The sequence below is a fragment of the Lontra canadensis genome, unplaced genomic scaffold (assembly GCF_010015895.1).
Source record: "Lontra canadensis isolate GAN:19392208 unplaced genomic scaffold, GSC_riverotter_1.0 scaffold66, whole genome shotgun sequence".
Classification (NCBI taxonomy): Eukaryota; Metazoa; Chordata; class Mammalia; order Carnivora; family Mustelidae; genus Lontra; species Lontra canadensis.
The window spans coordinates 4,473,099-4,499,226 of record NW_022631060.1 but is presented as its reverse complement, the minus strand read 5'-3'; the positions used below and the strand labels follow the sequence as shown (position 1 = coordinate 4,499,226).

General features: G+C 56.5%; 1 protein-coding gene across 1 annotated transcript in view; it reads left to right on the top strand.

The window, feature by feature from the left end:
- NRXN2 (neurexin 2) overlaps positions 1-26,128 on the top strand; it is a 105,184-nt gene that overhangs the window by 2,397 nt on the left and 76,659 nt on the right. The window contains 3 exon segments of the mRNA XM_032879373.1: positions 6,825-7,801; positions 19,234-19,251; positions 24,047-24,076. Coding sequence (XP_032735264.1) covers positions 7,072-7,801; positions 19,234-19,251; positions 24,047-24,076 — 778 coding nt within the window. The 5' untranslated portion in view covers positions 6,825-7,071.

Genomic DNA, 26,128 nt, shown 5'->3' with positions numbered 1-26,128 from the left:
CCCGGACACACCCTCCTGGACACCCCCCTGCCCCAGTCAGCATCACATGGGTCATGGTGCCACTTTGCCTCAGGCCTTTGTGTGTGCGTGTGTGTGTGTGTGTGTGTGTGTGCGCACTCTGGCACACACTTATGCTCGCTAACACCCTTTATGCCCTGGCTCGCCCCCTAAGCTTCTCCCCCACTTTCATTCACTTTCGTTCACTCGAATATTTTTGCTCCTTGAAAGAGAGCACAGCCCCCCCCCAAGCCCCAGGCCCTCCTACCCCTCCCGGATCACTACCGCAGGCCCTCCCTGTCACTCAGCTACACCTGGCCTTCCCCAGGAACTCCCATCCCACCCCTTCCACTAATCCTCGGGGGCCCTACCCCTGCCTCACACAGGGGCCACGCTGTCCATTCATTCTCAGCTCTGAACTCAGTCCCCAGGGGGACGCAGACCATGTGTCTCACACACCACCCACTCTGCCACTCCATCTGTTGGGGCGGCTCCCCGCCCGGCCCCATCCACACCGGCAGGCAGGCCCATGGGGCTCAGAGACTCACTCAACAGATAAGCCAGCATCGTGGCACCCAAGCCATTACCAAGCCTTCTTGCCACCACCCTGGGGGTGCCATGTGGGCTCTGCTCTGCCCCTCAGTGAGCCTCCGCTCCTCATCTGTAAAATGGGGGGTCCTTGTACCTATCTTGTGGGGTTCTTGCAAGGACCAAATAAGGGACCAATAATGTTAACAACTTTATGCATCGCGTTCCTACCGTGAACCCGGCTCTGGGCCAAGCGCTCTGAAATTCACCTCCTGTATTTGTCAGGACCAGAGCGAGCCTCCGGCAAGTGGGGGCTGATTCCATCATGATCATGTAACCTTCCACACAGGCGTGTGCACACACCTGTCCTGGTACCTTTAGGAACTGACCCAGGTACCTCCTGCTGACTCACAAGGCTGCCCTTGGAAACCATCTGTTCCCTCTGCATCACTGGGGTGTGCCTACCCAGGTCGGTGTCTCCCAGCTGTGCACAGCTCAGGGATGGGCGTTGGGGTGAGCTCAGTGCTCCCACTGTCTGCCCCCAGGCTCCTAGGCACCTGTGCCCCAGCCCCCACTTTGCCGAGTCATTCCAACAGACCTTGGCCCCCAGCCCACCCAATTTCTCAGCCCCACACCTGACAACAGCCTCGTTGTATGTGCCTTGAGCTGCCGCCTCTTATGCCCAGCCCCCTGCATGCTTTTCTCCACGTGCACAGAGACCCACTCAGGGGGCCGCCATGTGTATGACATTCACTTCTAGTGGTGCCACTATGGGACTCCCTCTGATCTTTAGACCTTGTCCCACCTTCCTAGGCAGGAAGAGGTACCCAACAGAATTGGGGAGGGCCCAGGGAGCAAAATTTGAGTCCCAACTTTGCCACCTCCAAACTCTGTGACCTTGGGGGGTCCCTTTCCCTCTTTGAGTGTGTTTCCCCATCTGCAAAAGGGGGCAGTGAGAAGCCCTGCCTTGATTGCTTCCCTCACTGGGCCTGGTGGAATCAAAGGAAACACGAGACTCGTGGAGTTTTGCAAATTGCAAGATGCTGAGATGAGGAGATTTAAATGTAATCATTAACACAACACATTCAGGCTATGCCAGGCGCTGTCATGAAGTGCTTTACATATATTAACTCTTAATTTGGACAACGCCAGTCTTACTGTTATTTTACACGTAAGGAAACTGAGGCCCAGAGGGGCTAAGTAATTTGCCCAAAGTCACACAGCCGGTAGGGGTGGTATTTGAACCCAGGCTCCGGGGTGAGTGCCTCTGATCACTGCTTTGTTCCTGCCGGCTGCTAAGGTGAGGCCAGATGCGAACACGCTCTAGGTCTCCCCGAAAAAGTCATCAGGGCTGGAAGGAGGGAGCAGAGGAGGGAGATCAGAACTGTTTGTGGCCCACCAAGCCTGCCTGCGGTTTTAGGGAGGAGAAGGGATCCTCCAAAAAACACACTGGGACTGGAAGGGACCTTAGGGCTCAAGTAGTGTGATGGCCCCTCCCATAGGATCCCAGGGCCCCCTCCTGAGCCGCTCTGAGCAATAGTCATTCTGCTCCGCTCACACACCTCCACAGAAAGGGAACTCACCACCACCCCCCCGGAGGCAGCCTACTCCACTGTTGGAGGTTCTAAATTGCCAGCAAGCCTCTCTTTAGCTCGAGCCAAAATCTCCCTCCCCCTAACACGCACTTCTCCCACCTGTCCACGGGCTGCCTTCTGGGGCCACCAGAATGTGTGCAAACCCAGCTTTTCCTCCCTGGCGCCTGGGGGAGGCCCCTGCTGTCACACTCCCAGCTGGCATGAGAGGGAGCTGGCGTGAGGCGAAGAGAGCCAGAGGGAGGCTGGCATTCCCATGGCTGGAGGTGTGTGTGCGTGCGCACGCGCGCGTGTGGTATCGAGGTGGCCCGAGATGGGGTGGGTGGGTGTGGGGAGAAGGCCCCTGGCCAGGGGCTCTGCCAGAGTGGGCACGGGCTCTCTGTCCTCCTGGAATTTGCCTCTATTTGCTCAGGTTGCCCTGGTGGTCATGGGGAGGTGGGGGGCAGGGAGAGAGCTGAGGCTTTTGGTCAGGCGGAAGGCCCAGGTCTGGAACAGTGGGTACAGTGGGAAGCATCTAGAATGGAAGGCCAGGGACCTTCGTTTCAGTCTTGCTCAGCTGGGTGGCCCCGAGTCAGTCATTGCCCCTCTCTGGGACTCAGTTTCCACCTCAGAGAAAGCAAGAGGGTTGAACTCCAGGAGCTCTGAGTTCTGCAGTTCTCATTCCCAGGGACAGGCTCAGTCTGGGTTTTCTGGAGAGGTTAACGGCCCCTGTGAAGTCCCCATCAGAGAAAGGGGGACTCCGAGCTCAACACTTCCTTCCCTGTGGCCTGTGGAGTGGACCAGGTGGCAGGAAGGCCATAGGCATTGGAGACAGCCCACCTCTTACCTGCACTGGCACTTGGGCGAATGGATTTATCTTGCTAAGCTCTGGAAGCCTGGGGTGATGAGGTGGCCCATCAAACCCCTGAAACTGAGGGTGAGATGAGACTGTGTGTGGTTGTCCAGCCAGGCGCTGGGCGCAACTGGAGAGCCCAGAAGTTACAGCTCACGTGACACCGGCCTGGCCGTGGGAGATGAGAAGGCGGCTGTCAGCCTAGAAAGGCCTAGAAAGAGTCTGTGGGAGAGGGCTCAGTGGGTGAGAGAGTAGGCCTCTCAGAGGAGCCTAGTCACCCCACACCCCCTGCCCCCGCGGCTCCCCTCCCCACCGGCTCCAGGCTCCAGGGGCCATCTGTGGGTAGGAGGCGCGAGGAGGCTGACTGGGTGCAGAGTCCCAGGGAACATGGGAGAGGTCAGGTCCCCAGAGGAACAGTGGCCGGGGGCCAGCCGTGGCTGGCAGTGTGCACTGCGCTGACGTCAGTCAGTCCACAGGATATCCCGAGGCTGCTCTGGCCTCTGTCCCTGCACGGACAGTGGGCATTGGAGAAGAAAAGTGGGTCTTGGGGAGCAGTGCCTGGATGGTGGGGGCAGGGGGCTCCCAGTGGGGGAGGGGCCGTTGCCCTGTACAACTCCAGGGGAACCATTTACTTGATGTAGTTGTGCAAGGAGATCTGAGGCCAGAGAGCCGTGTGCCAAGAGTAGAGGAAGGTTAGTGGGTCCTAGGTTTGCAGGAAACCCCTGCATCCTGGGAGGAAGGCGGGGTTGGAGGCTGGGTCAGCAGAAGCTTCATGGAGGGGAGGGGAGGGAGGGAGCGGCAGGTTTCCCAGGGAACTGTGGGGTGGGGTGGGGTGGAAGGGACCCAAGTGTCCGCTTAGCATATCCTCCTTCTGGGACCATCTCTGTCTCTCGAGCCTGCAGCTGCCCCAAGGGTTTCTGGGTCCCTGCAGAGAGGACCCGGGGAGGACTGGGGCTTCCTCCTGGCCAGGCCGGCAGCCCCTGTGCCGGCACTGAGCCAGCCTGGCCTGGGCTGTGGAGCTGTGGGCTGTGGGGAGAATGAGTAATGAGTCTTGAGGGGCCCTGGTTCCCAGACCCTGCCCTCACCCCTCCCTGGAGACACCGTCCAGGCCTAGTCTCTGCCCCCACAGCTGCCTCTCAGCACAGTACCCGCTCCCTACTCACACTCTCCCTCCACAGCCTGGCACACGTGCCCCGTGGAGTCATCCCCTCCCGGACTCTCATGCATTTTACCTCCCCTCACCCCCACTGGCCTCCAGGGACAGTCCTTCTGGCTCATAGGACCCAGGTGTCTACCGCCCAGCCTCTGGGGGCCTCCTCACCAACCTCCAATCGATCAGTGCTCTGCTAGCCTCCCGAACAAGGGAGACCCGGCCCCAGAGGCATTTTCAGTAAGAAGCCCTCTGCCAGCTCCCTGGAGGGTGGGGGATGTGCGTATGACAGAGGGACTGGGTTTCGGGGTGGGGCAGGGTAGCTAATCCCCTCCCTCTCCTGAGCTGAGGGGCGAGTGGACAGCAGCACGAAATCCTATTCCCTCTGCTAGTGGAAATCGATAGCTAATTAATTCCCTCCCCAAAATGTGTCCAGAGGTGGGGGTGGGGGTTGGGAGAGAGGCAGAGAGAGGCTGGGCCAGTCAGAGACTGAGACCCCAGCATGGGGAGGGAGAGAGGAAGGACCAGTCACTTTTCTGGTCTTCTGGCCTGTGCCTCCGCTGGGGGTCTCCCTGCCCCCTCTGGAGAAGAGGGGGTTTGGCCTTTCCCTCCCCCAAGCCTGAGGGTCCCCTTCCCCTGCCCTGGGCCAGGGTGGGGGTGCATGTGTGTGTGGGGGGGTAAGGGCGTCAATCAGCCTGGGAGCAGGTGCTGTATTTAATTTGATTGGCTAATTAGCCCGCGCATGTTAATTATCTCCATTACCCAATGAGGAGAGGCAGTGACAAAGCTATATATAGCCCGGACAGTGTTCACAGGGAGAGGGGCTGTCTGCCTGCTCTGTCCCCTGCTTGGGAAGGAGCAGCCCTTGGGGGGGGGGCAGTGAGGCAGGACACTTGAGTCCCCACTGATGCCGGTGGGTCTGGCTGGGGAGTGGTGGTGATGGGGGGGCAACAGTCAGAAGAAGCCAGAAGGAAGGACCTGAGAATGGGGATTTGAGGGTCTCTTGGGGATGGCTCCCCAGACTCTCCTGCTGTTCTCCTAGGCTTTCTATGCCCCTTCTTCCTTTGGCAAACATGTCACTCCAACCATCCCTGCCCTCCCGTGACTCTCTCCTCACTCCTCTACTATGGTTTTTTTAGGGGGCCCCTAGCTTTCTCTGTCTCCCTTCATACTCCAGCTTTCTCCCCTGGAGAAGGGAATTGAACACACCCGAACTTCTGTCTCACCCCTCTTCTCTTGTTCGGGTTCCTGCTGCCCTGAGCTACCCCCCGAGGCTGCCCCACACTTTGTGTCCTTCGTGGGGAGACTGGAGTCTGACACATGAGGATCTAAGTCCCAGTTCTCTGCTGACCGAGCTGTGTGACCTTGGGCTAGTCTCTAGTCTTTCTATGAGGGCTTCCCCAGTGGTTAGTGGGAATAGCGGGGCTTCTGAGAGTGATTAGTAAAACACCATTTGTAAAAAGGCCCGATATCCAGGGCCTTGACAAATGCTGTTAGGATTAATTTTCTCTACGGTCTCTTTCCTCTTCTCCCCATCAGGCCACCTTTCTCCTCCATTACTCTTCTGTCTCTGTCGCTCTTCCTGTGATTTCCACCCCTCAAACTTCAGTCTTTCCCTGTCTCTTCCTAAACTTTGGCCCTTCCCTGCTTCTCTCCCAGGCTTCTCCCCACCTCCTTCCCTTCCTCCCTCCCCAAAATAAAATCAATGCAATATTCAGGAGGGTTGTTGGATATAAATAATTACGACTCGGAGTTTAACGAGATGCAAATTCCCCTCCCCGGTGTGGGGTATAAATTGCTCTCTGACAGCCCGTTACAAGGGTAATCATTTCAGAAAGGCAATTTTATGTAAATAAGGCTGCCTGCCTCCTGGTGGCTCCCCCAGCCCTGAATGGGGAGGAGGTGGAACTGAGGGGTGAAGAGAACCCAGGTACAGGGCCGGGCCTGAGGCTGAGGACTTGGGAACTGGAGGTTGAGTGTGACAGACGTTTAGGTTTTGGAAGGATCTGGGCTGGTGAGCAGTGGGGTTGGGGCCCAGGAAGAGGTGAGTGTTGTTTGGGGGCATTTGGAGACATGCGTCTTTGCATGGATGGAGAGGGTTTGGGGCCTGGATGCCTGGGTCCTAGCTGGCTTCTCTCCCTTGCCCCCTTCTCAGCGAGGTTACCCAATGATCCCATTGACGAACTGGCATTTAATTGATCCCAATAAATTATTTAGCAACTTCATTATCCAGCATCAGGAGCTGATAAGAGAGCCCCCGACTGGCTGGCTGGTGGTGGGAGCGTCACCTAGGCGTTGGGTGGTTCAGAGAGAAAGGGGCGGGGGCGGGGCGGGGGAGTGGTCGCCACCTGGTGGAGCATCTCCAGGCCTCAGCCACAGGAACTGGCCCTGGTCCTGACGGGAGGCGAGGGTGAAGGCGTCCGACTTGGGCTCCTACCGGACTTAAGATGCTACTACCCACCCGCCCACATCTCAAATTAATAATTACCTTAATGAGCGCCATAACTCTGCAAGGGCTGGGCCCCCAGTCCTACGGTCGTCGGTGGTGGTATCTCTTGCTCTGGGACCCTCTCCGGGTAGGGCCGGCTCCTCGAGTCCTAAAGGGAAACAATTGAGTGCTTGCTGGTGTGATGGGGGAGTCAGCACCGATGATCCCCTCCTTAACCCTCTCCCCTCCTCCGAACCCCTCATTAACCCTTTCCTCTCTGTTTCCCCCCCCCCGCAGGCATCCCTCCCCCATCCTTCGTTGGAGCCCGCAGCGGGGGAGGGGCGCCGCCGCCGCCACCGCCGCCCCGGGGAGCCGGTACCTGGGCCTCTGCGCCTCGCCCCGCGGCCGGGCCCATGGCACTGTGAGCCAGCGAGGGAGCCCCGCTCGGTGCGGGGGGCGCCCGGCCCCCTCCCCGCCCCATGCGCCCGCGGCTCTGAAGCCTGAGCGGGGCCGGGGGCCGGGCGGGGCCGGGGCCGCCGGAGGCATGGCGGCCGGGAGCCGGTGGCGGCCGCGGTCGCCGCGGTTGCTGCTGCTGCTGCTGTTGGTGCTGGCGGCGGCCGCCGGCGGCCTGGAGTTCGGCGGCGGCCCCGGGCAGTGGGCTCGCTACGCGCGCTGGGCGGGGGCGGCGAGCAGCGGCGAGCTCAGCTTCAGCCTGCGCACCAACGCCACGCGCGCGCTGCTGCTCTACCTGGACGACGGTGGTGACTGCGACTTCCTGGAGCTGCTGCTGGTGGACGGGCGCCTGCGGCTACGCTTCACGCTCTCGTGCGCCGAGCCTGCTACACTGCAGCTGGACACGCCAGTGGCCGACGACCGCTGGCACATGGTGCTGCTGACCCGCGATGCGCGCCGCACGGCGCTGGCGGTGGACGGCGAGGCCCGCGCGGCGGAGGTGCGCTCCAAGAGGCGTGAGATGCAGGTGGCCAGCGACCTGTTCGTAGGCGGCATCCCGCCCGACGTGCGCCTCTCGGCGCTCACGCTCAGCACCGTCAAGTACGAGCCGCCCTTCCGCGGCCTCCTGGCCAACCTGAAGCTGGGCGAGAGGCCCCCTGCGCTCCTGGGCAGCCAGGGCCTGCGCGGCGCCGCCGCAGACCCACTGTGCGCGCCCGCACGCAACCCCTGTGCCAACGGCGGCCTCTGCACGGTGCTGGCCCCTGGTGAGGTGGGCTGTGACTGCAGCCACACAGGCTTCGGCGGCAAGTTCTGCAGCGAAGGTGAGCCCGGGGGAGCCGCTGCTGGGCGCCTGGCCTCTGGAGCCAGGGCTTGCCGGTGCAGGGTCCCAGGGTCACTCATGGCCTGGGGGGTTGCCGGCGGCCAAGGACGTGTGAGAGCCCGCGCCAGCCCGCGGGGTCGCGAGGCGTGTCCTTGCGAGGGGTGGGGTGAGGACGCCCGTCCAGAGGAGAGAGGGCGCGTGGCTAGCCAGTGACCTGTGTGGACGTGGCCTGTGCAGGGCGGCCTGTGGGTAGTACTGTGCCGTCTGGTCCTGTAAGGGGCTGGCCGGAGCCCGAGGGTCCGAGCGCTTGAGGGTCTGTGGGTCGTGTGTGTGTGTGTGGGGGGGTGTGTGAGGGAGTGTGCCGACAGGATGGGTGCCGGCGGGCTTTTGTGGGCGGGGACTATGGGGCTGTGAGATCTACTGTGGGTGCAACCTGGAAGGCTAGGCGGTGTGCAGGTCTGGAGGGTGAGGGGTCTGCCCGGGGGGGTGGGGGGGTGGAGTGGGGGTGGGGTGGGGGGGCGTGAAGGGCTGAGGGTGGGGCCGGTATGGGCGGGGCCTACGGAGGCGGGGGCGTGGCGGGCCCAGGCCAGCCGAGCAGGTGCTGCCTGCTGGGGCCATCGGAGAATTTCTGAGAGTGAAGCCTGGGGAGTATGGCTGGTGAGGTAGGGGCCGGACGGGAGGAAGAGGACCTGGGCATGGGGAGGAGGGCACGCAGCGAGGGCAGGTGAGGGACAGTGGGGACGGCCAGGTTGTGCCTGGAAAGGGAGGTTTCAGGGAGGGAGAGCTTCCACCAGCTCCCGGGCTTCGAGGGGAGGAGCTGAGTGAGATGAGGGGCAGGTCGTGGGTGTGGCGCCAGGCCTGGTCCCTGAGGGCTGTGGTTCAGGGGGACAGGGAAGGAGGGACTTGAAGGCACCTGTCGTACCTTGGTCTGGCAGGGCGGTGGAGGAGATGTTCCCCATCAGTTTGGGGACTAGGATGGGCATCTCCTTTGACCCCGGTGTGTGGTGGCAGGCATGCTTTCCTCTGCCCCAGACCCCTAGAAGCTGTTGGCCACCTAGCCACTGTGTGTGTGTGTGTGTCTGCCCCCTCCCTGGAGAGGTAGAGACTTTTGGAGAGTGTGTGTGTGTGTGTGTGTGTGTGCCCTCACACTAGTGCGGCAGTGGGACTGTTTTGGGGATGGGTGTCCTCCTGGCTGTCAGCATGTGCGCAGCCATGGGAGGAGCCGAGGTTGCCCGTGTGGCCCTGGGCTTGGGATGCGCTATATTTTGACAGTGTATCCTTGGTTGTGGTAGAGGAATCCTTAAGGAAAGTGTTTGGATTGCTTTTGTGGGGTTATTTGCATAAGGTTGTGGACTGTGTCTTCAGGAACTGTGTGTATTAAGTTAACCTGACACCTTCTCACCTTTTCTCCAAGGAATGCAGGTGTTCTCTAAACTGTGGAAGTGTGTGTCTGTGTGTGTTCGGCTGCACACAGAGGCTGGGAGTCTGGCAGTGTGTATTACGTGTGAATGGTCTGCTTGACTAGAGTGGGGTTTACAGACAGGAGCTGCAGGGCCCAGGAGAGTAACCAGTACACAAATGAGTACCCACCTGCATGTATCTTAATGGGAGACCTCAGTAAGAGCCTGGAACTCCATAAGAAATTTTTCTTTCCATGACTTTGAATTTGATTCTCTGATCTCCATGACCTTTCCCCTCCAAGTCTTTCTAAGAAAACAGGATGAAGGGGCACCTGGGTGGCTCAGTGGGTTAAGCCTCTGCCTTTGGCTCAGGTCATGATCTCAGGGTCTTGGGATCGAGCCCTGCATCCGGCTCTCTGCTCAGCAGGGAGCCTGCTTCCCTGTCTCTCTCTGCCTGCCTCTCTGTCTACTTGTGATCTCTTTCTGTCAAATAAATAAATAAAATCTTAAAACAAAACAAAACAAAAAAACCCAGGATGAACCACCCATCTAACTTGATGGAAAGGGAATTCGAGCTATGGAGAGGTTGTGGTAGCCGGTCCTTGGGCTCACTGGCAGAATCGGGCCTGAGTGTATGAAAAATACAGCCAGAGGCACATTGATCAGTCAGACCCTTGTGTCCAGTCCCCAAAAGGATTTACCGGCCAGAGGCTCCCAGTGAGCCAAATAAGGTGTGTGCTTCTGAATACGGGTTATGCGGTTGTGTGTCTGAGGTGTGTTGGGGTACCTGTGTGTGGGAGGGACAGTGTGTGTATCATATGTGTGTGCTGGGTGTGAATGAGATGAATGTTTGTGTTAACTGTGTCGGAGCTGGGAGAGACAGCTGCCTATTTGACCCATTGTGTATGTGCGCGCGCGCGCGTGTGTGTGTGTGTGTGTGTGTATGAGAGTCATGAAGAAGAGGGAAAGGGGGCATTAGGTGGGTGTCAGACAGCTGGTCAGGGCAGGGTTGTCTCTGAGTGTATGTGTGTGTGTGTGTGTGTGTCTTGGGAGCTCTTGAGGAGGGGCGGCGCTTTGTCTGTGATAAAGGGGCGGGGATATGCCTCTCTGTATTCCTTGTACCTAATACAGTACCAGGCACTTAGTGGGTGTTTGATAAAAAATTTGCAGGATGAATTAAGAGATATTAATAAGTATTGGGGAAAATAGAGTCTTGGGTGAGGCTGAATGGGTATCTGAAAATGCGTATTTTTCAGATATGTGCTGTGGGTGGGCGCGGGGTGGTAAACACTGACGGTGTCTGGAGGTGACAGGCACAGTGACGGCCCTGCTGATTTGTATTGCTCTCCCCACCCCATGACCTCATTCCCTCTCCTTATATTTGTTCCTATTTCCTGGGCAGCTTTTCTAATATCTTGTGCTCATTACACTTCTGGTACATTCTCATCCAGCCGAGGAGGAGAGGAATGCAAACTCCCACCCTTGGGCTTGGGGGTTGAGAGAAAGTCTTTAAGGGGAACAGGCCTGGCTCCTCATCCCTGAGACAGAGCTGAGAGACCCAGATCTCCCTCTGAAGTTACTGTCATTTGGTGATTATCTTCTTTGAGGGAGGCTCAGCTTGTTTGAGATTGTGGGCATTTAAAAATGTCAGTAATTCATAATACCCTTTCCAAATAGGAGTTATTTTTATATCTGTCCGTTGTGAAAAGGGACGACTCAAAGCTACTATGAATTCAGGAAAGCTTTTAGATGACTTCGATGTTATATTTGCCATTGTGGTTAATCAAATATACATTAGAAAAAAGTTTCTTAGCCTTACAGGCAAGACATATCAATCTGCCTTCAGTATCTGGTGTGCATATGGATTTGTGGGTGCTCTGGAATCACCCCCCCCAACCCAGGCCTTCCTGGGTCTGGGCCTACCCATTGACTGAGAACCTCCCTGTTAGGAAATGTGCTTCTTTTTTCTCTGGGGCGGGGGGAGGGAGAGTTGTCTGGCCACAGGTAATTGAAGAGAGAGCCAAGTTCGAGCGACTGAGCGTGTGGACCCTGTGCTGATAATCTGTCAAAGCCAGGCTGAAGTCCACGGGGCACCAGGCGGGGATTTGCATGGGAATTCCTCCCGTCCCTCCCACCCTCAAGTGGAATGGGGGCACAGGAGTGTGGGACGGAGTGGCAGGGGTACATGTAGCTTGGGAGAGAAGTATGAAGCCAGGAGACAGGGAGGTAGATGCCCATTTATTTATGTGTGTCTTTCTTATGGTGGTTGCTGACTGAATTCAGTAAGTAGTTATCAAGGCCTCCTTTGTGAGGCCTCGTGTTGAGGGCTAAGGGGGAGGGTCAGAAATGAATAAGATGCTGCTCTGGGTGGTGACTGTTTAATTGAGGAAGCCGATAAAAAAGCAGTCCAGTGCGTGGGAAAGAGCATGGATTATGCAGCCCTGCATGGGCCAGTGACCTTGGACTTTAGCTGTCTCTGCCCTGGCTTCCTTTTCTGGAAAATGGGGGCAATAATAGTGTCTACCTTACAGAGTTATGGGAGCTAAATCAGCTAATTCATGTCAACTGCTTAGAATAGTGTCTGGCACATAGAAAATGCTCAATAAACACCAGCAAAAGAACAAGGCACAAAATAGTGTGGTATCAGGATGCCTGGGCGGCTCGGTCAGTTAAGTGCTTGCCTTTAGCCTAGGTCACGGTCCCAGGGTCCTGGGATGGGGCCCCACGTTGGGCTCCTTGTTCAACGGGGAGCCTGCTTCTCCCTCTGCCCAATGTTTCCCCTGCTTGTGCTTGCTTCCCCCGTCCCTGACAAATTAATAAATAAAATCTTCAAAAAAAAAATAGTGTGTTATACGCCCAAAGAGATGCAGCAAGACGGTGCAGCTCAGTGTCAGGTCTGCATTTCAACCTGACCTTCTGCCCTCACCAGGCTCAAGGCATCAGGTGAGTGCCTAACCTTCAGACGAATTTTTCCTTACCTGCAGATGGAGATAAGCAGGCTTGTCTCGCAGGTCTGTCGTGAGAATTAAATGAATGTCTGATACATAAAAAGTGGTGAGTAGATGGTAGTTACTATTACCAGCAGGGTGCTACCGGTGTTGCAAGGAAGGGGATAGCTTTATAAGTTGGCGGGGATTGGTAATAAAAGGCATGCTTTTGAGGATTGACCTTGACCATGGATGAGTAAGCTTGGTTTGAGGGCGCCACTCCATGCACAGGCACTGGTAGGAGCAAAGGCATGGGAGGTAGGGACATGTACGGCCCGTCCGTAGAGGGGACTCCAAGAATATGAGGAAACAAGAGCGATCTAACACAGGAGAAGCAGGCTGAAGCCCGGTCTTGGAGTTTTGACTTAAATCATTCAACCAACATTTGTTGTTGTTGATGCTGTGTCCCAAGTATTGGCAAATGCAGCCACTAAGCCTCCACAGTTTTTTTTTTAATATTTTATTTATTTATTTGACAGACAAGGATCATAAGTAGGCAGAGAGGCAGAAAGGGAGGAGGAGGAAGCAGGGTCCCCGCTGAGCAGAGAGCCTGATGAGGGGCTCAATCCCAGGACCCTGAGACCATGACCTGAGCCGAAGGCAGAAGCTTAACCCACTGAGCCACCCAGGTGCCCCAAGGGTCCACAGTTTTGAGCAGATATATGAATAAAAGCTATATATCAGAAGCTGGGAGTCTACTGTAGAAGGATTATGGGTGGCAGAGTTATGCAGTGGAGAAGTCAGTTGGGAGACAGTTTAAGAAAGAGATTTGGGGCCCCCGCATCTTGCTGGGCTTGGGGAGTGGTGAGGAAGTGTTGTGGCCTTTGTGACAGCAGGAGGAGCACGTGCTTGGGAGCTGTTGCTGGGATGGAAGCTCTGGGACTCAGAGAGGAGGCAGAGGGGATGTGGTTTCAGGTTTGATTGGAAGGACGGTGGTGGTGGTGGGCTGGGCCGTGGCAGCGGAGGGGTGAAAGGAAAAGGGGGGTGGTGGGAGGGGAGCAGCCTTGGGCCCCATATCGTGCACGTGTTGAATTGCGGTGTCCCTTGGTGTTCTTAGACAGAGACACCCAGGCTGTTGGAAAAGTGAGACCAGAGCTTTGCGTTGAAGGCGGGGCTGTGAATGGAGACCTGGGTGCCACGGGGGCGTGCATGGAGAGAGAGAATATTTATAGTTCTGGAATCAGAGGAGGTGGCCAAGGAGAAGGTGAGGAGACGTCATAGGAGCCCACAGGTGGAGAGGACTGGCTGCAGACATTACGAAGGAGCAGTTAGAACAAAAAGAGACCAGATCACACAGTCAAGCGAGGGAGAGCCTGGGACCTCACAGCTAGTGAGCGTTTGCTGTGCCTTGAATGTTTTTTCTCATTTTATCCTCATGCCACTGCCTGGATCTGAACCCCAACGTGACTCAGGGGCCAGTTGTCCCCCACTGTTGTCCACGTTGCTTCCCAAAGCTCAGGCAATAGGTCAGCTGTGTCGCGCATTACTCGCGTGTGGGTTTTTTTTTTTTTTTGCGTGTAGTTTATTGGGGGTCATCAGGGAAGGTGTTTTATCAGAAGCCAGTAACCACTCCCAGTTCTTCAGGTCACAGCTTTTCTCTCAAGTCGGGACGTGATGAGGGTGTTCCCGTGTCTGCCAGCAGCTGTCCCAGAGCCGAGAGAAAGCACAGTGGAAATCGATCAGTAAAATCTCAGTCTTCCGGGGCCCTGGGGGAGAAACTCACCCTGGAAAGTGGAGCATTATCCCATTAAAATCCACAACTCACCAACACTGAAAGCATTTCAGACGGAAATCTTCCCGAGATATGTCGCACACCTCTCTGCCTCCCCGAGCATAATATTTGGAAAGTGATTTAACCTTTTCCGGATGACTCAGGATGTCGTGATTCCCCTTAGGTGTTGGACTGTCATACTGTGATTCCTTCACTGAGGTTTGTCCCTGCCTGAAATGATGCCTGACTGCTGTATTTGGATAGTTCTTAGATTAGCTTTTCCCGAGTTTTTCCACCTCCGTCCTTAGGAGGGGTTGTCATGCGGCAGCCCACATCTCCTTGCATTCGTGAACTTGGAAATCAGCATTCCCAAGTGTGTTGGGGTTGTGGGTCACCACCGGTAAGTGGGATCTGGGTAAGGTCTGAGAGGTTCTCCTACGAGGATATAATAGTTTTTTTTTTTTTCTTCAAAGGGTTTATTCATTTATTTGACAGACAGAGATCACAAGTAGGTGGAGAGGCAGGCAGAGAGAGAGGAAGGGAATCAGGCTCCTTGCTGAGCAGAGAGCCCGATGTGGGGCTGGATCCCAGGACCCTGGGATCATGACCTGAGCCGAAGGCAGAGGCTTTAACCCACTGAGCCACCCAGGCGCCCCTATATAATAGTTTTTAATGCATCACCATCAATGACGTTCATTGTGGCCGTTCAGAACTTTTTCTTTTCTTTTGTTCTGGTCTTCCTCACTGTCCTTGATAATGAGTCTAGTCTGCTGGAATCCCAAGTTCATGTTAGGCAAGACAATACCATCTCCGCCCACTGGTGGGGCGGATAAGACTTCTGTGTGTGAAAGTTGAGTAAATGAGGTCACGTATGTGGAACCACTATGTCAGCTGTTAATATCCGATGCCTGTGGGCCTGACAGTTTCTGCTGTGAGAGAGATGGCTCCGGGCTCAAGAGAGTGGTTCAGGGAGTGGCTGGCGTGAGAACCCAGAGATGAGACAGATACTCACAAGGAAAGCCTCAAATGGTGGAGTGGTTAAGAGCAAGGGGGGCCCGGGGTCTAATCCAAGTTTTCAACTTGCTGTGTGTGTCACATTGGGTAATTTACTTAATCACTTTGTTCTTCAATGTCCTGCTCTGTAACATGGAGGTTATGATGTCGTTGCAAGGACACAATGAGCTATATGGAAATCCTTTACAATGGGCCAGGCACTGTTCTAAATGATCCATAAAGGCGACTCTGATTATCAACCCTAGTGGTTAGAGAAGGCTGCAAGAAGGAGGTGGGACTTGGCTAGATCTTGAACGAGGACTGAGTGAGATTTGTGGAGGTGGAAAGGTACGGGCAGGGCTTTCCCTCCAGGAAAACAGCCTAAACGTGAGGTCTAGGAGATGGGAGTTGGGTGTGTTGGGGTGCATGTGAGGAGACCAAGATGGTTGTACTTTGGGGGAGATAAGATCAGAACTGTAGAGTCAGGTCAGCTTCTAAAAGTCTTGACTTCCAGCCAAGAATGTGGGTCATGGGAAGTTTTAAAGCCAGACAGATTCGGGTTCAGATTTTGACTCTTTCCCCTCACTGGCATTTTGACAAGGGACAAGTTTCTCCTGCTTTAGGAGTCTCAGTTTCCCCGTCTCTGCGAGAGAGTGATGGCAGCATCCCTTGACAAGGCAGTAGTGACGAGAGATGGGAACAGTGCATGGAAAGAGCCCGGCACCCTTGAAGTACTCAGTATGTAAGAAGTGTTTTTGATTATTCATTCAACAAACATAAGCATGCCTTTTTCTGAGCCAGGGACTGTGCAAGCAGCTGGAGGTAGAGATGAATGAGACATTGTCCTTGCTTTTGGATATCACACAGTCCAGCCAGGAAGCAGAGATGGAAACGCAATTCGCCTTGGAGATACAATAAAGTAAAATAATGATACAATGTACATATTGAGAGTAGGCACAGAGGAGGGGCGGTTAGCCCTGCCTGTGAGGCCAGTTGGGAACACAGAGGTATACTGACCTGGTCTTAAAACAAGAGCTAGCTTTCTCAGGGAGCTAAGGGTGGGAAGAGTGGGACTAGGGAAGGGTCTTTCAAGCCAAGGGAACAGTATGTGCAGAAATGTGGGACATTAGGGAAACGGACAGCCATTGGGTGTGGCTAGAACCTGGATTGTCACAGGAAAGGAGTTTGGAGGGAGGCATGGGTGAATTTCCAATGTACTTGCTTGAGAAGATCAGACTGTATCCTGGAGGAGTGTCCTGGGAAGTCTTGAAAGGTTTTAAGCAGGGTTGTGACTTGGTTGGACTGCTTTAGTGGTGTGTGGACTAAGAATTGCAGGGGAAAAAACTGATGTGGGGGGAGATCATTGAAGAGGCTTATTAGTGTTCTGGGGAGAGGATCTAAGGAGGGCCTGGCTTTGGGGCCATGGTGGGGGAGGGATGGAAGGATGAAAAACATTTCTAGGAGTTTTGTTTAGTTTTTAGGGGTTTAGAAGGTGGAACTGACAGGACCTGGTGATTGGTATGAAAAAAAAAGAACAAGACTGATTTCTGGATGCCTACATTGACCAGGGAGAGCAGGTGGGAGGAGAGGGAAGGGTTAGGAGGTCCATCTTGGGCATGTTGGAGGTGAGAAGCCCAGGTAGAACTCTTCTGAAGACAGGTGGGGACATAGGTTGAGAACAGAGAAGAGAGCTTTGAGCCACTGAAAAGTTCCGAGTGTGTGTGCAGATGCACATGTGCCTATGTGTGTGTGTGTGTGCATGTGTGTGTGCATGTGTGTTGATCACAGCAGTATTTCATCAGGTGTATCTGGCCCCTGGGCCAAGAGAGCCTAGTTGGGGATGGGCAGGAAGACCAACCAGCAGGAGGCTCTTGGAGGAAACCGGAGGGGAAGGGTGGGGCTAGGATGACCTAGGAGCACAGTGGTCAAAGTCAGAGGTGATTTTGTGCCGTTGGACAAGTTTCCTTCCCTGCCCGCAGGAAGTAGGTAACACCACTAATCTCCTGAGGTTGCTGGGAGGGTAATGCGTGAGCCCCCTGCTGAGGGCTGGTAGGGTGTCGGCCACTTGGCTAATTAGCGACATCTCGAGCTTGGCTGAGTGGGGGGGCACCTCGCGGGGGCTTGAGAAGCATTGGTTGAATGCAATGCCTTTGCCAAATGCAGGGCAATGAGCCTTTGGTTGCAGGGGTGGAGAGAAGCGCGGCTTTCGTGGTGGACTGTGGGTGTCAGGGAGCTGTCCGAGTAATCGCTGCACAGGCAGACAGGGACCCACAACTGGTACCCAGGGGAGAAGCCCAGTCTACAAACACAGGCTGGGGAGTCCTTAAGCCACGGAAGTGAGCTATCGCCAAGGAGGGCAGGGAGAAGGAAGGAGTGTGGAAGGCATAGGACCCAGCCTGGAAGGGTCTGTGATGGCAGGTGAATCAGCAGAAAGCAAAGAACCTCACAGAAGGAGAGGTCAGTGCGTCTCCAGGAGCTGTGTCCCGGAAGCCGGGAGAGGCAAGTCTCACGCAGCCCACAAACCTAGCTGGCTCGTTGCGTCTTCGTGGGTATAGCGCGGCCCACGTTTGTGGCAGGTGGGAATACTTTTTGAAAGACCAGCCATGTTGGATTTTCTAGAACATCACCTTGCCTCTTTGTTTGTACAGGTGCTGGAGAGATGATGGTACTGACTGCCTGGGGCGTTTGCACAAAACGGGGCCAAAGAGGTCCGGACGTGAGGCTCCTCGTGAGAGCCCAGGGATTTTCCTAGGGGATCCTTTCTAGCCCGCATAGCAAACCCTGCCCTCAAAGCAATGCGATCCAGTTTATTTAAGAACACTGTGTAGACACAGTTTTGGGGGGGTGCAGCTGGCCGGTGGAAGCAGTTCTGTGTGTATAACATGCGCAGATAGGTAAAGGCTTGTGCGAAATGCAGATAGACGGTCGACGGACAGACAGAAAGGGGGCTATGTTCATTGCGGAGTCCTCAGCGGGCGGAGGGAGAGCAGGGTGTAGTGGCGGTGTGCGCATCTAATATTAGCTCTTAGATCACCGTGTGGGTATTGATTCTGCATTCAGCCCCCGTGTGTGTATTAAGGAGGTGGGATAAGGTCTGATAAATGACAGCGTATGTGTTTCTGAGAGACCTAACCCCCTAAGAACCACTGAACAAGTGACACAAAATGACGCCAGAGGCAGGTGACGGTGCACGCCTGCGGGAGTGAGTGTGCACCCTACAGCTGTGTGTGTGTGTCCTGTGGTCTGCAGGCCCATGTGCACATGCATGCGTGTGCGTGTGTGCGTGTTTCCCCATCAGGTCTGTGCGTTTGTAGGCTGCGCTTTTTCTCTGCCACCTGTTGCTTCCTCCGAAGTCTCCCAGGAGGTGGGCGCGTGAGAAATGTTCAGGGAAGGGGGTGACCCCGCCTCACCCAGGGCAGACCAGAGCCCGGCCTGCTTGGGCTGTTGTCACTTCTTCGAAGGAACTGTCTCCAACCTCTCTTGATCCACTGGGGTCAAGACCCAGGCCCAGGCAGAGCCCCTAGGTGACGTCTGGCGACCCAGAGGCTGCAGTGGGACTTAGGGACGGGTCCGGTGTGGCCCACTGTGTTCTGGTCACCTCCCCCAGCTGCTCGTCCCTAGAATCACAGAACTGGAGCCAGAGGGGCCTTGGAAGCATTCGAGTCCACCCGCCTCATTTTTACAGAGGAGGGACAGGTGGCTCAGAGAGGTCCAGTGACTGGGATGGGATGGGAGTCACGTGTCACTTTGAGGCAGAACTGGGCTTTCTGACCTTCTGACTGTGTGTGGATGACTTTTCTCCCCTGGGGGTGGGGTGTTGCGGGGGGGTGGGTGGTGGCATCCGTGTGTGCAAAGGCTTCAAGTGTGGGTTGCGTGAGAGATGACACGTGTCTCCGGATCGCTGAGCGCCTATGTGTGTCAGTGTGTCACCGAGTGTGAGTGTGTCTCGGGTAAGCCCTGTGTGAGCGTGTCCCCATCTGTCTCCGAGGCACCGTGGAATGAAGGGGAGGAGCGTGCTCGGGAGAGGCAAGCCTGCCTGCCTGCCACTCCAGGCTCTGCCTCCTGAGTCTCTGTGTGACCTTGAGGGTCACTTCCCTGCCCTGGGCCTCAGTTTCCTGAAATGTAACATGAGATGTAGGGCCTCCTGGACTGAGTGACCCTGTGTGTGAGGCCTTGACTCAGATGGCCGCTCCGTGTCTGTCCCCTTTCAGCCTGGGTGGGGCTCAGGGACCTTGAACTCCTCACCCCCCCCGGGGAGCCCTGTCCTTGGTACCCCCACTAACCAGCTGTCCTTTCTTCTCTCTCTCTGCCTTGCCCTTTCCTGAACCTCGCCGGCCTACAGAGGAGCACCCCATGGAAGGTGAGTGATGCTTTCTCGTCTTTGGGGTGGTGGTCAATCACCGCGGGGTCCTCTGTGAGGGGATGTCGTTGGTCCCTGGAGGGCTCCCTCTCCTGCCCATGTTTGGGGAACCCCTAGGGGAAGGATGTCTGGGGGTCTTCTTGGCTGCCTCGGCCCCACTTCTCGCCTGTTCCTTCTTTATTGGTTTGCTGGGGAGAACTGCCGGGCAGAGAGCAGGCCTTTCCAAGGGCTGGTGTGCTGCCTGGCATGTCCTCTTTAGGAAGGAGACAGGAGCGAGGACGAAGGGATAGGGCTGGAGGAGCTTAAGTGCCCAGAGGGAGTGAGGAGACACTCTTGGCCAGCCCAGTGGGGGGAGTGTATGAGGGCCATGCAGCTGGGGGTCTTGGGGCTGCTTGGGTGGGGTCCGCTCTGAGTCTGGAGGAGGCAGGCAGAGGGACCCGTGTCCCCGGGTGCGTGGGTGTAGGTGGGTAGCAGCTTCTCCGCTCTGGCACCTGGGCTGGACGGCAGGGGCGGTCTGCTTCTTCTCTGGGCCCCGACTGAGGGCCAGCACTAGGCCCGGAGGCTGCCCCTCTTTGGAGTCCCCCTGTCCATTCCTTCCCTGTCCTCTGTTTCTTCTGCCTTTCTTTTCTCTCTCGCTCTCTCTCTGGTTTCTGTCTTAACCTTTCTTTTCTCCAGGGCTCCATCTCTGGATCTCTTCCTCTGTCTCTGTCTTTCCCCAGGCTCTCTCTGGGCTCCTGTCAGTCTCTGAACTGTCCCCCCTCGCGTCGGTGTGCCCTGCTCCTTGTCCTCTTCTGGGGTGCACGGGAGATGGGAAGACTCGGTGGGCTGGTCAGGTGTGGAGGCTGGGTGGCAGGGGAGCTCACACGGCCACCAGGAAGAAGGCAGGCAGCAAGGTGGGCCGGAGGTGGGATCCGGTCCCCAAACCTGTCCCATGTTCTTTTCCTGGAGAAGCAGGAAGAGGGCGGGGGAGTGGGAGGGATGCCGCGACTCTGACTCTACGTAGGCCGTAGGCCGGAAGCTCCCTGGGCCTGGGCCCTGGCAGGGGAAGGGTAGGGGGACAGCACTCAGGATGGGGGAGTCCCAGCTGGGAAAGAAGGGGAGGGCTTTCGGCCGGAGTGTGGGCTGGAATCCATTTTTCCTTGTGGCGTCCATAGTTTGGCTTGTCTCTTACTGATGTCTCTTTTCTCTGAGTGGCTTCGTTTCCCCTGGTCCCGGCAGGCAGACACCCATCTGTGTATGTGTATGTGTGTGTGCGAGAGAGAGAGAGACAGAGAGAGAGACTGTGTGTAGCTGTGTGCACATGTGCTCCTTGGGCTCGGCTGCCTGGTTGTGCCCGTGCGCCTTTGTGCACGTCTGTCCCTCTATGCTCTCGTGCTCATGCCTGAGTGTATGTGTAGGTGCGTGCACGCCTGTCCTCATGTCTTCTGTGGCGTGGTCCGCATCTCTGTGTGTCTCTGTAGGCGTGTCTGCGTCTGTGTCTGCCTCTCTGTGTGTCAGTGTTTACCTCCGTGTGCGTGAGAGAGGGAGTCTGTGTGTCGTGTGGACGCAGCCGTCTGAGGGCTGGAGATAAGATTTAGTGCTGATGTGACTTTTACTTGCTCTTGATGTCATGTCTCCTCCGGAACAAAGGGAGAGATGGAAGGAGAGAGAGGGGAGGGGAACGAGCCTGAAGGGGGAGGCTTGTGGGGAGGAAGACAGGGGCAAAGAGGTGAGAGGAAAGAAGGGGGTAAGTAGAGGCCGGAAGAAGAAGTGGAGGAGGAGAGAACTCAGGGAGGGGAAACAGCCAGGCCAAAGAAGAAAGCAGGAGGGCGCTGGAGAGAGGTGACTGAGCCAGGAGGGGACAGGAGAGGGACCGTCAGTTCTTTCCCAAGCAAGCAGGATAGACAGGAACAAGAAGGGAAGCTGGGCTTGGGGACAAGTGGAGAATGAGCCCCTTTGGATGTCACTGACCCATTTCTTGGGGGCGGCATGCTGGCCTGCTGGTTTGGAAGAGGCAGTGTGTGTGTCTGCGTGTCAGTGTGTGTGTGTGTGTGTGTGTGTAACACACCCAGGGGGTGACGAATCTGTGTGTCTCTCTGTGACCTGTCTGCTTGTGTGTCTCTCAATCTTGTTCCCTGTCGCCATCTTTCTTCTTGGGTCATCTTGGGCTTCTGGTACAAGGGCAGGGAGTGAGACTAGGAGTGATTTTGGGGGGCTGGGGTGGGCTGGGGCCTCCTCTGGGGTGCAGTGCTCTGGACTCGGCCGCTGAGATCTTAGAGTCCTCTGTGCCGCCTTCACCCTCTTTTCCCGTCCCTCAGTGCTGTGCCCTCATCCTGGCCTTCTCCCAGGAACCCGGCCAACCAGCTCCCCAGCCCCTGACAGCCCCTTGTCCGTCCTCCCCAGCCTCTGGTAACAGGGAGAGAAGACCCAGAAGCAGCCAGATAAAGTGTCCTAGGAAAGGGCCCTTGGTAATGCCATCCATCACTGCCGGCCTCTTCTCCAGGGGGTGGGAGGAGGGGCCAATGCCACAGGTGGACGTGGGGAGGGCTCACCCCGGCCCGCTGGGCACGAGGAAGGAGCGGAGATTTCAGGCCTGGGGGATGGGGCGGGGACTGAGGAGACGTAGGCTTTGGGGGGGCACAGCCGCAGGCCAGGCTGGCTGGAGCCAGGGGGTAGACAGGGCAGGGAACAGGCCTCCCCTTCCCCAAGATGGCTGGTGCTGTCACGCCTGAGGGAGCTGAGCAGCTGGTTGCCGTGGTGACGGAGGGAAAGTGCCGCATGCTAATGAGGCTGCCTGGGAGCTGGGCAGTGGAAGGGTCTGCGAGGGGAGAGACTTGGCTCCGTCCCCACCCCACGCAGGCCTGCAGGGGGGACAGAGGGCCCGTCCTAGGGCCTCTAGCCCCTGGGCCTGGATTTCCAAGGATGGGAGGCCACAGGCAAGGCTATTTCTGCCTGGAAGAGTTGGGAGAAGGTTTAGGGCTCTGGGTCTGGCTCCTGGGTTTAGGGGGTTTGGAAGAAAATGCTGGGAGACCTTGGGGAAAGTTCATGGGGGGCACTCAGAGCCAAGAATAAGACTCAGTCCAAATGCTTGGTCCTCCCCACTTTTGTGGCTAAAACCTTTGTCTTCCCAAGAGCTGTTCTCTTCTGATGCAGCCCTTTCGATGCAGGAGGGATGGTCCCCTCCCCCAGTTGGCCTGAGCTGCAGCGGTAGGGGGCTAGACCCATGCCTTTCCCCAGAGAGAGGAGAAAGGGGCGACGTGAACCTCTGCCCACATTTTCCACAGGGTCCAGGCCTTTGGCCCCTGGCCACTCCCTTCCTGGCCCCTGGAGATCTTTACCTTGATAATCCCACTCTGGCCTGACTTTTTGTCCCGAGGGCCACCCTCTCATTGCCACAGCACTGGGATGGTTTCCAGGTATCCAAGGACTCTTCCTTCCCCGCCCTTTTGGCTAGAGACCTGGGATGCAGGGTCCTGGGAGAGGGAGGGCCTGGCTGGTCATGTCAAGGAAGCCTGGGGCTTCGGCTTCGCTGTGGGACCTGGGGCTGCCAGCCTCAGTTCGGGGAGGGCTTTCCGTGGCTGGTGTCCTCCCAGGACTAGGGTGCTGGTCCACTTGGCCAGACTCTTTCCCACCTAAGGCTTAGGAAGTCCTGGGTCAGGGCTGATGAGGGTTTTCCAAGGGGCCGAGGTAACGGTGGAAAAAAGTCCCAGCCCATCTTGCCTTGAGTCTTGGAGCTAGGACTTCTGTTTTCCATTTTCAAAATTCAGCTTCTGGCTCATCTCAGGGAGGGCTGGGCCAGAGAAAGGGGGTCCATAGAGTAATTCTGACCTCTCAGAGAGCCAGACCTCCTGCCCACAGGCCTTGGCTGTCCCAGAGTGTGGGCCCCAGTCTCCTAGCTCTGCTTGTGGAAGGATCCAAGCTCAAGCCCTCTGCTCCAGCTTTTCCCATCCTCCGACCTGCTTCTGCTCTAACGTTGTCCTCCTGGGCCTCGATTTCCTTGTAGAGTCCAGGAGCACAGCGATCAGTGTGGAGGTTGTTGGGGAGGTGGGCATCTGGGAGGACTGGGGCTGGACAGAAGCCTTTGCAAAGCCCACTTTGGTGGGAGAGTCCTTCTAGGCCCAGGCCCCGCACGCCCCCCTCCACCTTCTGTGCCAGGCTCACAGGGGTGAGGTCGTGAGGTGGAGGTGGGGTGGGGTTGGAGGTCCCCCCTGTCCACTTAATCCTGCGCTAACAGGACACTCTCTCTCTCTCCAGGTGGCTTTGATTTTTGTGTCGTGTTTTATTTTCTCTTCCATCCGAATCGTTTTTTCTCGTTGACTGTTTTTTTTTCTCTCCGCCTCCCGGAAGAAAAAAAAAAGAAAAAAAGAAAAAGGAAAAAGCAGCCCTCCCAGCCTCATGCTTCTCCTCCTTTTCCTTTTTTTTTTCCGGCAAGAAGAAAAAAAAGAAACCAAATTCTCTCCCCCCTTGCAGTGACTCCCTGCCCTGACCCTTCCTCTGGTTCTGCCTGTACCCCCTCACCCCCTCTGGTACCCCCTCTCTCACTCTCTTTCTGTCTCTCTCTGTCCCCACCCTCGTGCCCTCCACCCTGTTTCCGGCATCGGGGCCCCTCTCCTCAGCTTCCGGGGCTGGGGGCTTTCCCCTCGATGCCTGTCACAAGTTAAAAAGGGTTTTTAAATTGTGGCAGCAAAAGCTTTTTTCTCCCCTCTCTCTGGCTGATTTTGATGACTCGTGTTTTCTTTGTTTCTTTCCCCTTTTCTTTCTTTTATCTCCTTTTTTTTTTTTTCCTTTCTTTCTTTCTCCCCTTCCCCTTTCCAAGGTCCGGCTCACCTGACGTTAAACAGCGAAGGTATGGTTTGAAGTTCTGGTTTGGATTGGATTGGATTGGATTGCCCCCAACCTGCGACTGGATTTTCTGTTCCTCTCCCTGCCCCCCTTCTCCCAGGCTCCACCTGTCCCACCACCTTCCTGCCTTTCCCACCCTTCCGGCCCCGCTGCCTCTGTCCTCTCCGTGTTCCGTGACTGGGGCGCTGGGGTGGGGGCGGGGCTGACCCCCGGCTGTGCTCTCCCCTCCCCCGCCCTCCCTGCCGCACTCCATCCGCCCTCATCTCACCTTGGTTTCTGACATCAAGAGATGTTAAAACTCCTGCCGCTGTCTCCAGTCACCCTTTTGCGTTTTCCTGGTACCGTATCTTCTTTTTCCCTCCTCATGATGGTGTTTTATTTCCTTCCACTCATTCTGATCATTCTTTCTTTTCTGTGGACCCAAGTACAAGGAGAAAAGCAGGGGCCTGAGGCAGAGGCTTCTAGGCAGCCTCGCCGCCCTCCCCCTGCTGCTGCATGGTGTCCCCTCTGTCCACAGTGGCTGTGAAGCGGGGAGAGGCAGGGGGCTGGAGGTGTGGGACCCCCTCTTGGCACAGCTGTCCTGCCATCTGCCCTCACCAGCATCTCTTGACCCTGTTTGAAAGAGGAGGACAGTCAGGCACAGAGGGATGTGGCGACTTGTTAGTGATTAGATGGCCTTTAGTTGGTGGTAACATTGGGGCTGCTTCTCTGTTTTCAGCCTCCCTTCCCTACCAAGTCCCTACCATCTTTAAAAGCCTGGGCGTTGAGCAAACCTGACTCTGATCCCCGCCCCCCGCCCTCCCTCAGCGCTGAGCTCTCCGGGGTCTCCCGGTCCCTGATTCTTGAGCTCAGGTGTTCCAGCCCCTTAATCATTGCTCCCCATGCCCAGGGGGGTCCTCTGCCAGGGCTCCTCTTCCATAGAGGGGGGCTTTTTAGCCTGTAGGCAGGAGAGGCCTAGGGGACGAAGACTGGACTGTGGGGAGAGGCTCCGCTCTGGAATTTGGGATGGATTTAGGTCTGGGAAGGTAGGGGTCTGGGATTCTTGCAGGGATGTGAAATTTTGGCAAAAACGGTGGGACAAGGGGACATCCCGCGGGAGTAGTCGGGACCGGGGAGGTTCACTCACATCCTTCTTGCCTCTCATTGCCTGTTCTGGGTCTGTTGGTGTCCAGAGAGGGTGCACCTTGTCATAGATGAAGCCCAAAGGAACCAGCGCCCCGCTCCCCTGCCCCCCGCTCCTCTGTCCCCCTCCCCTGACAGGTCCACAGCCAGGTGGGATTCCAGCTTTGCTTGTGGGAATTTGGGGTTGAGATGGAATAAGGGCCCAGACACAGACTTTTAAACTCCATTCTCCAGCCCTCCCATGGGCTCTGGCAGTAGCTGTGGGGGTCCAAGAGCCAGGCATTGAGTGCCCGAGTCCCTGGCAGGGGTGGGTGGGGAGCTCAAGCCAGCCTGGAACCCAGATGTGATAACATGTGTCTGCGGGGGCTTTGGAGAGGAGGCCTGGTGGTTTGATGGGCCTGTGGGAGGAAGTGGGAAGTCAGCCCCGAGAAAGGCCTTCCCTACATACGTGATAAACTCCGGCCAGGCAGAGCCTCTCTTGGTGTGCCTAGCCCTGCAGAAGACCATGACAGCAACCATGGCCCTGGCCCTGGGAAGCCCCGTGATCTAACTGGCAAAGCAGGGGACAGAGGGGACATCAGGAACGCTCACCACTAAGTGAACCAGGTGTAGATGGAGAACCAGATTTGCCTTGAGGACAGGCCAAGAACGTGAGAGGCCTTTGGTGCGTGAATCAGGACGGTCTGGGAGGAGGGCGCCTATGTCAGGCTTTTGGAGGAGTGAGAAGCATGAACTCCGCCCAGCAGAGAAGGTTCCAGAAGAAGCAGAGTGGGGAGGCGAGTGAGCAGGCATCTGGAAGTGGAGGCTTAGGGTCCCGAGGGCTGGCCTGTCTGCATGTTCTTGGGAAGAAGGAGCTTCTGAACCATTAGGGCCCCTTCTTCTCCTGCAGTCTCCCCAGCCCTGGGCCAAGGGCAGAAGTTGGTGGCTGTGATTC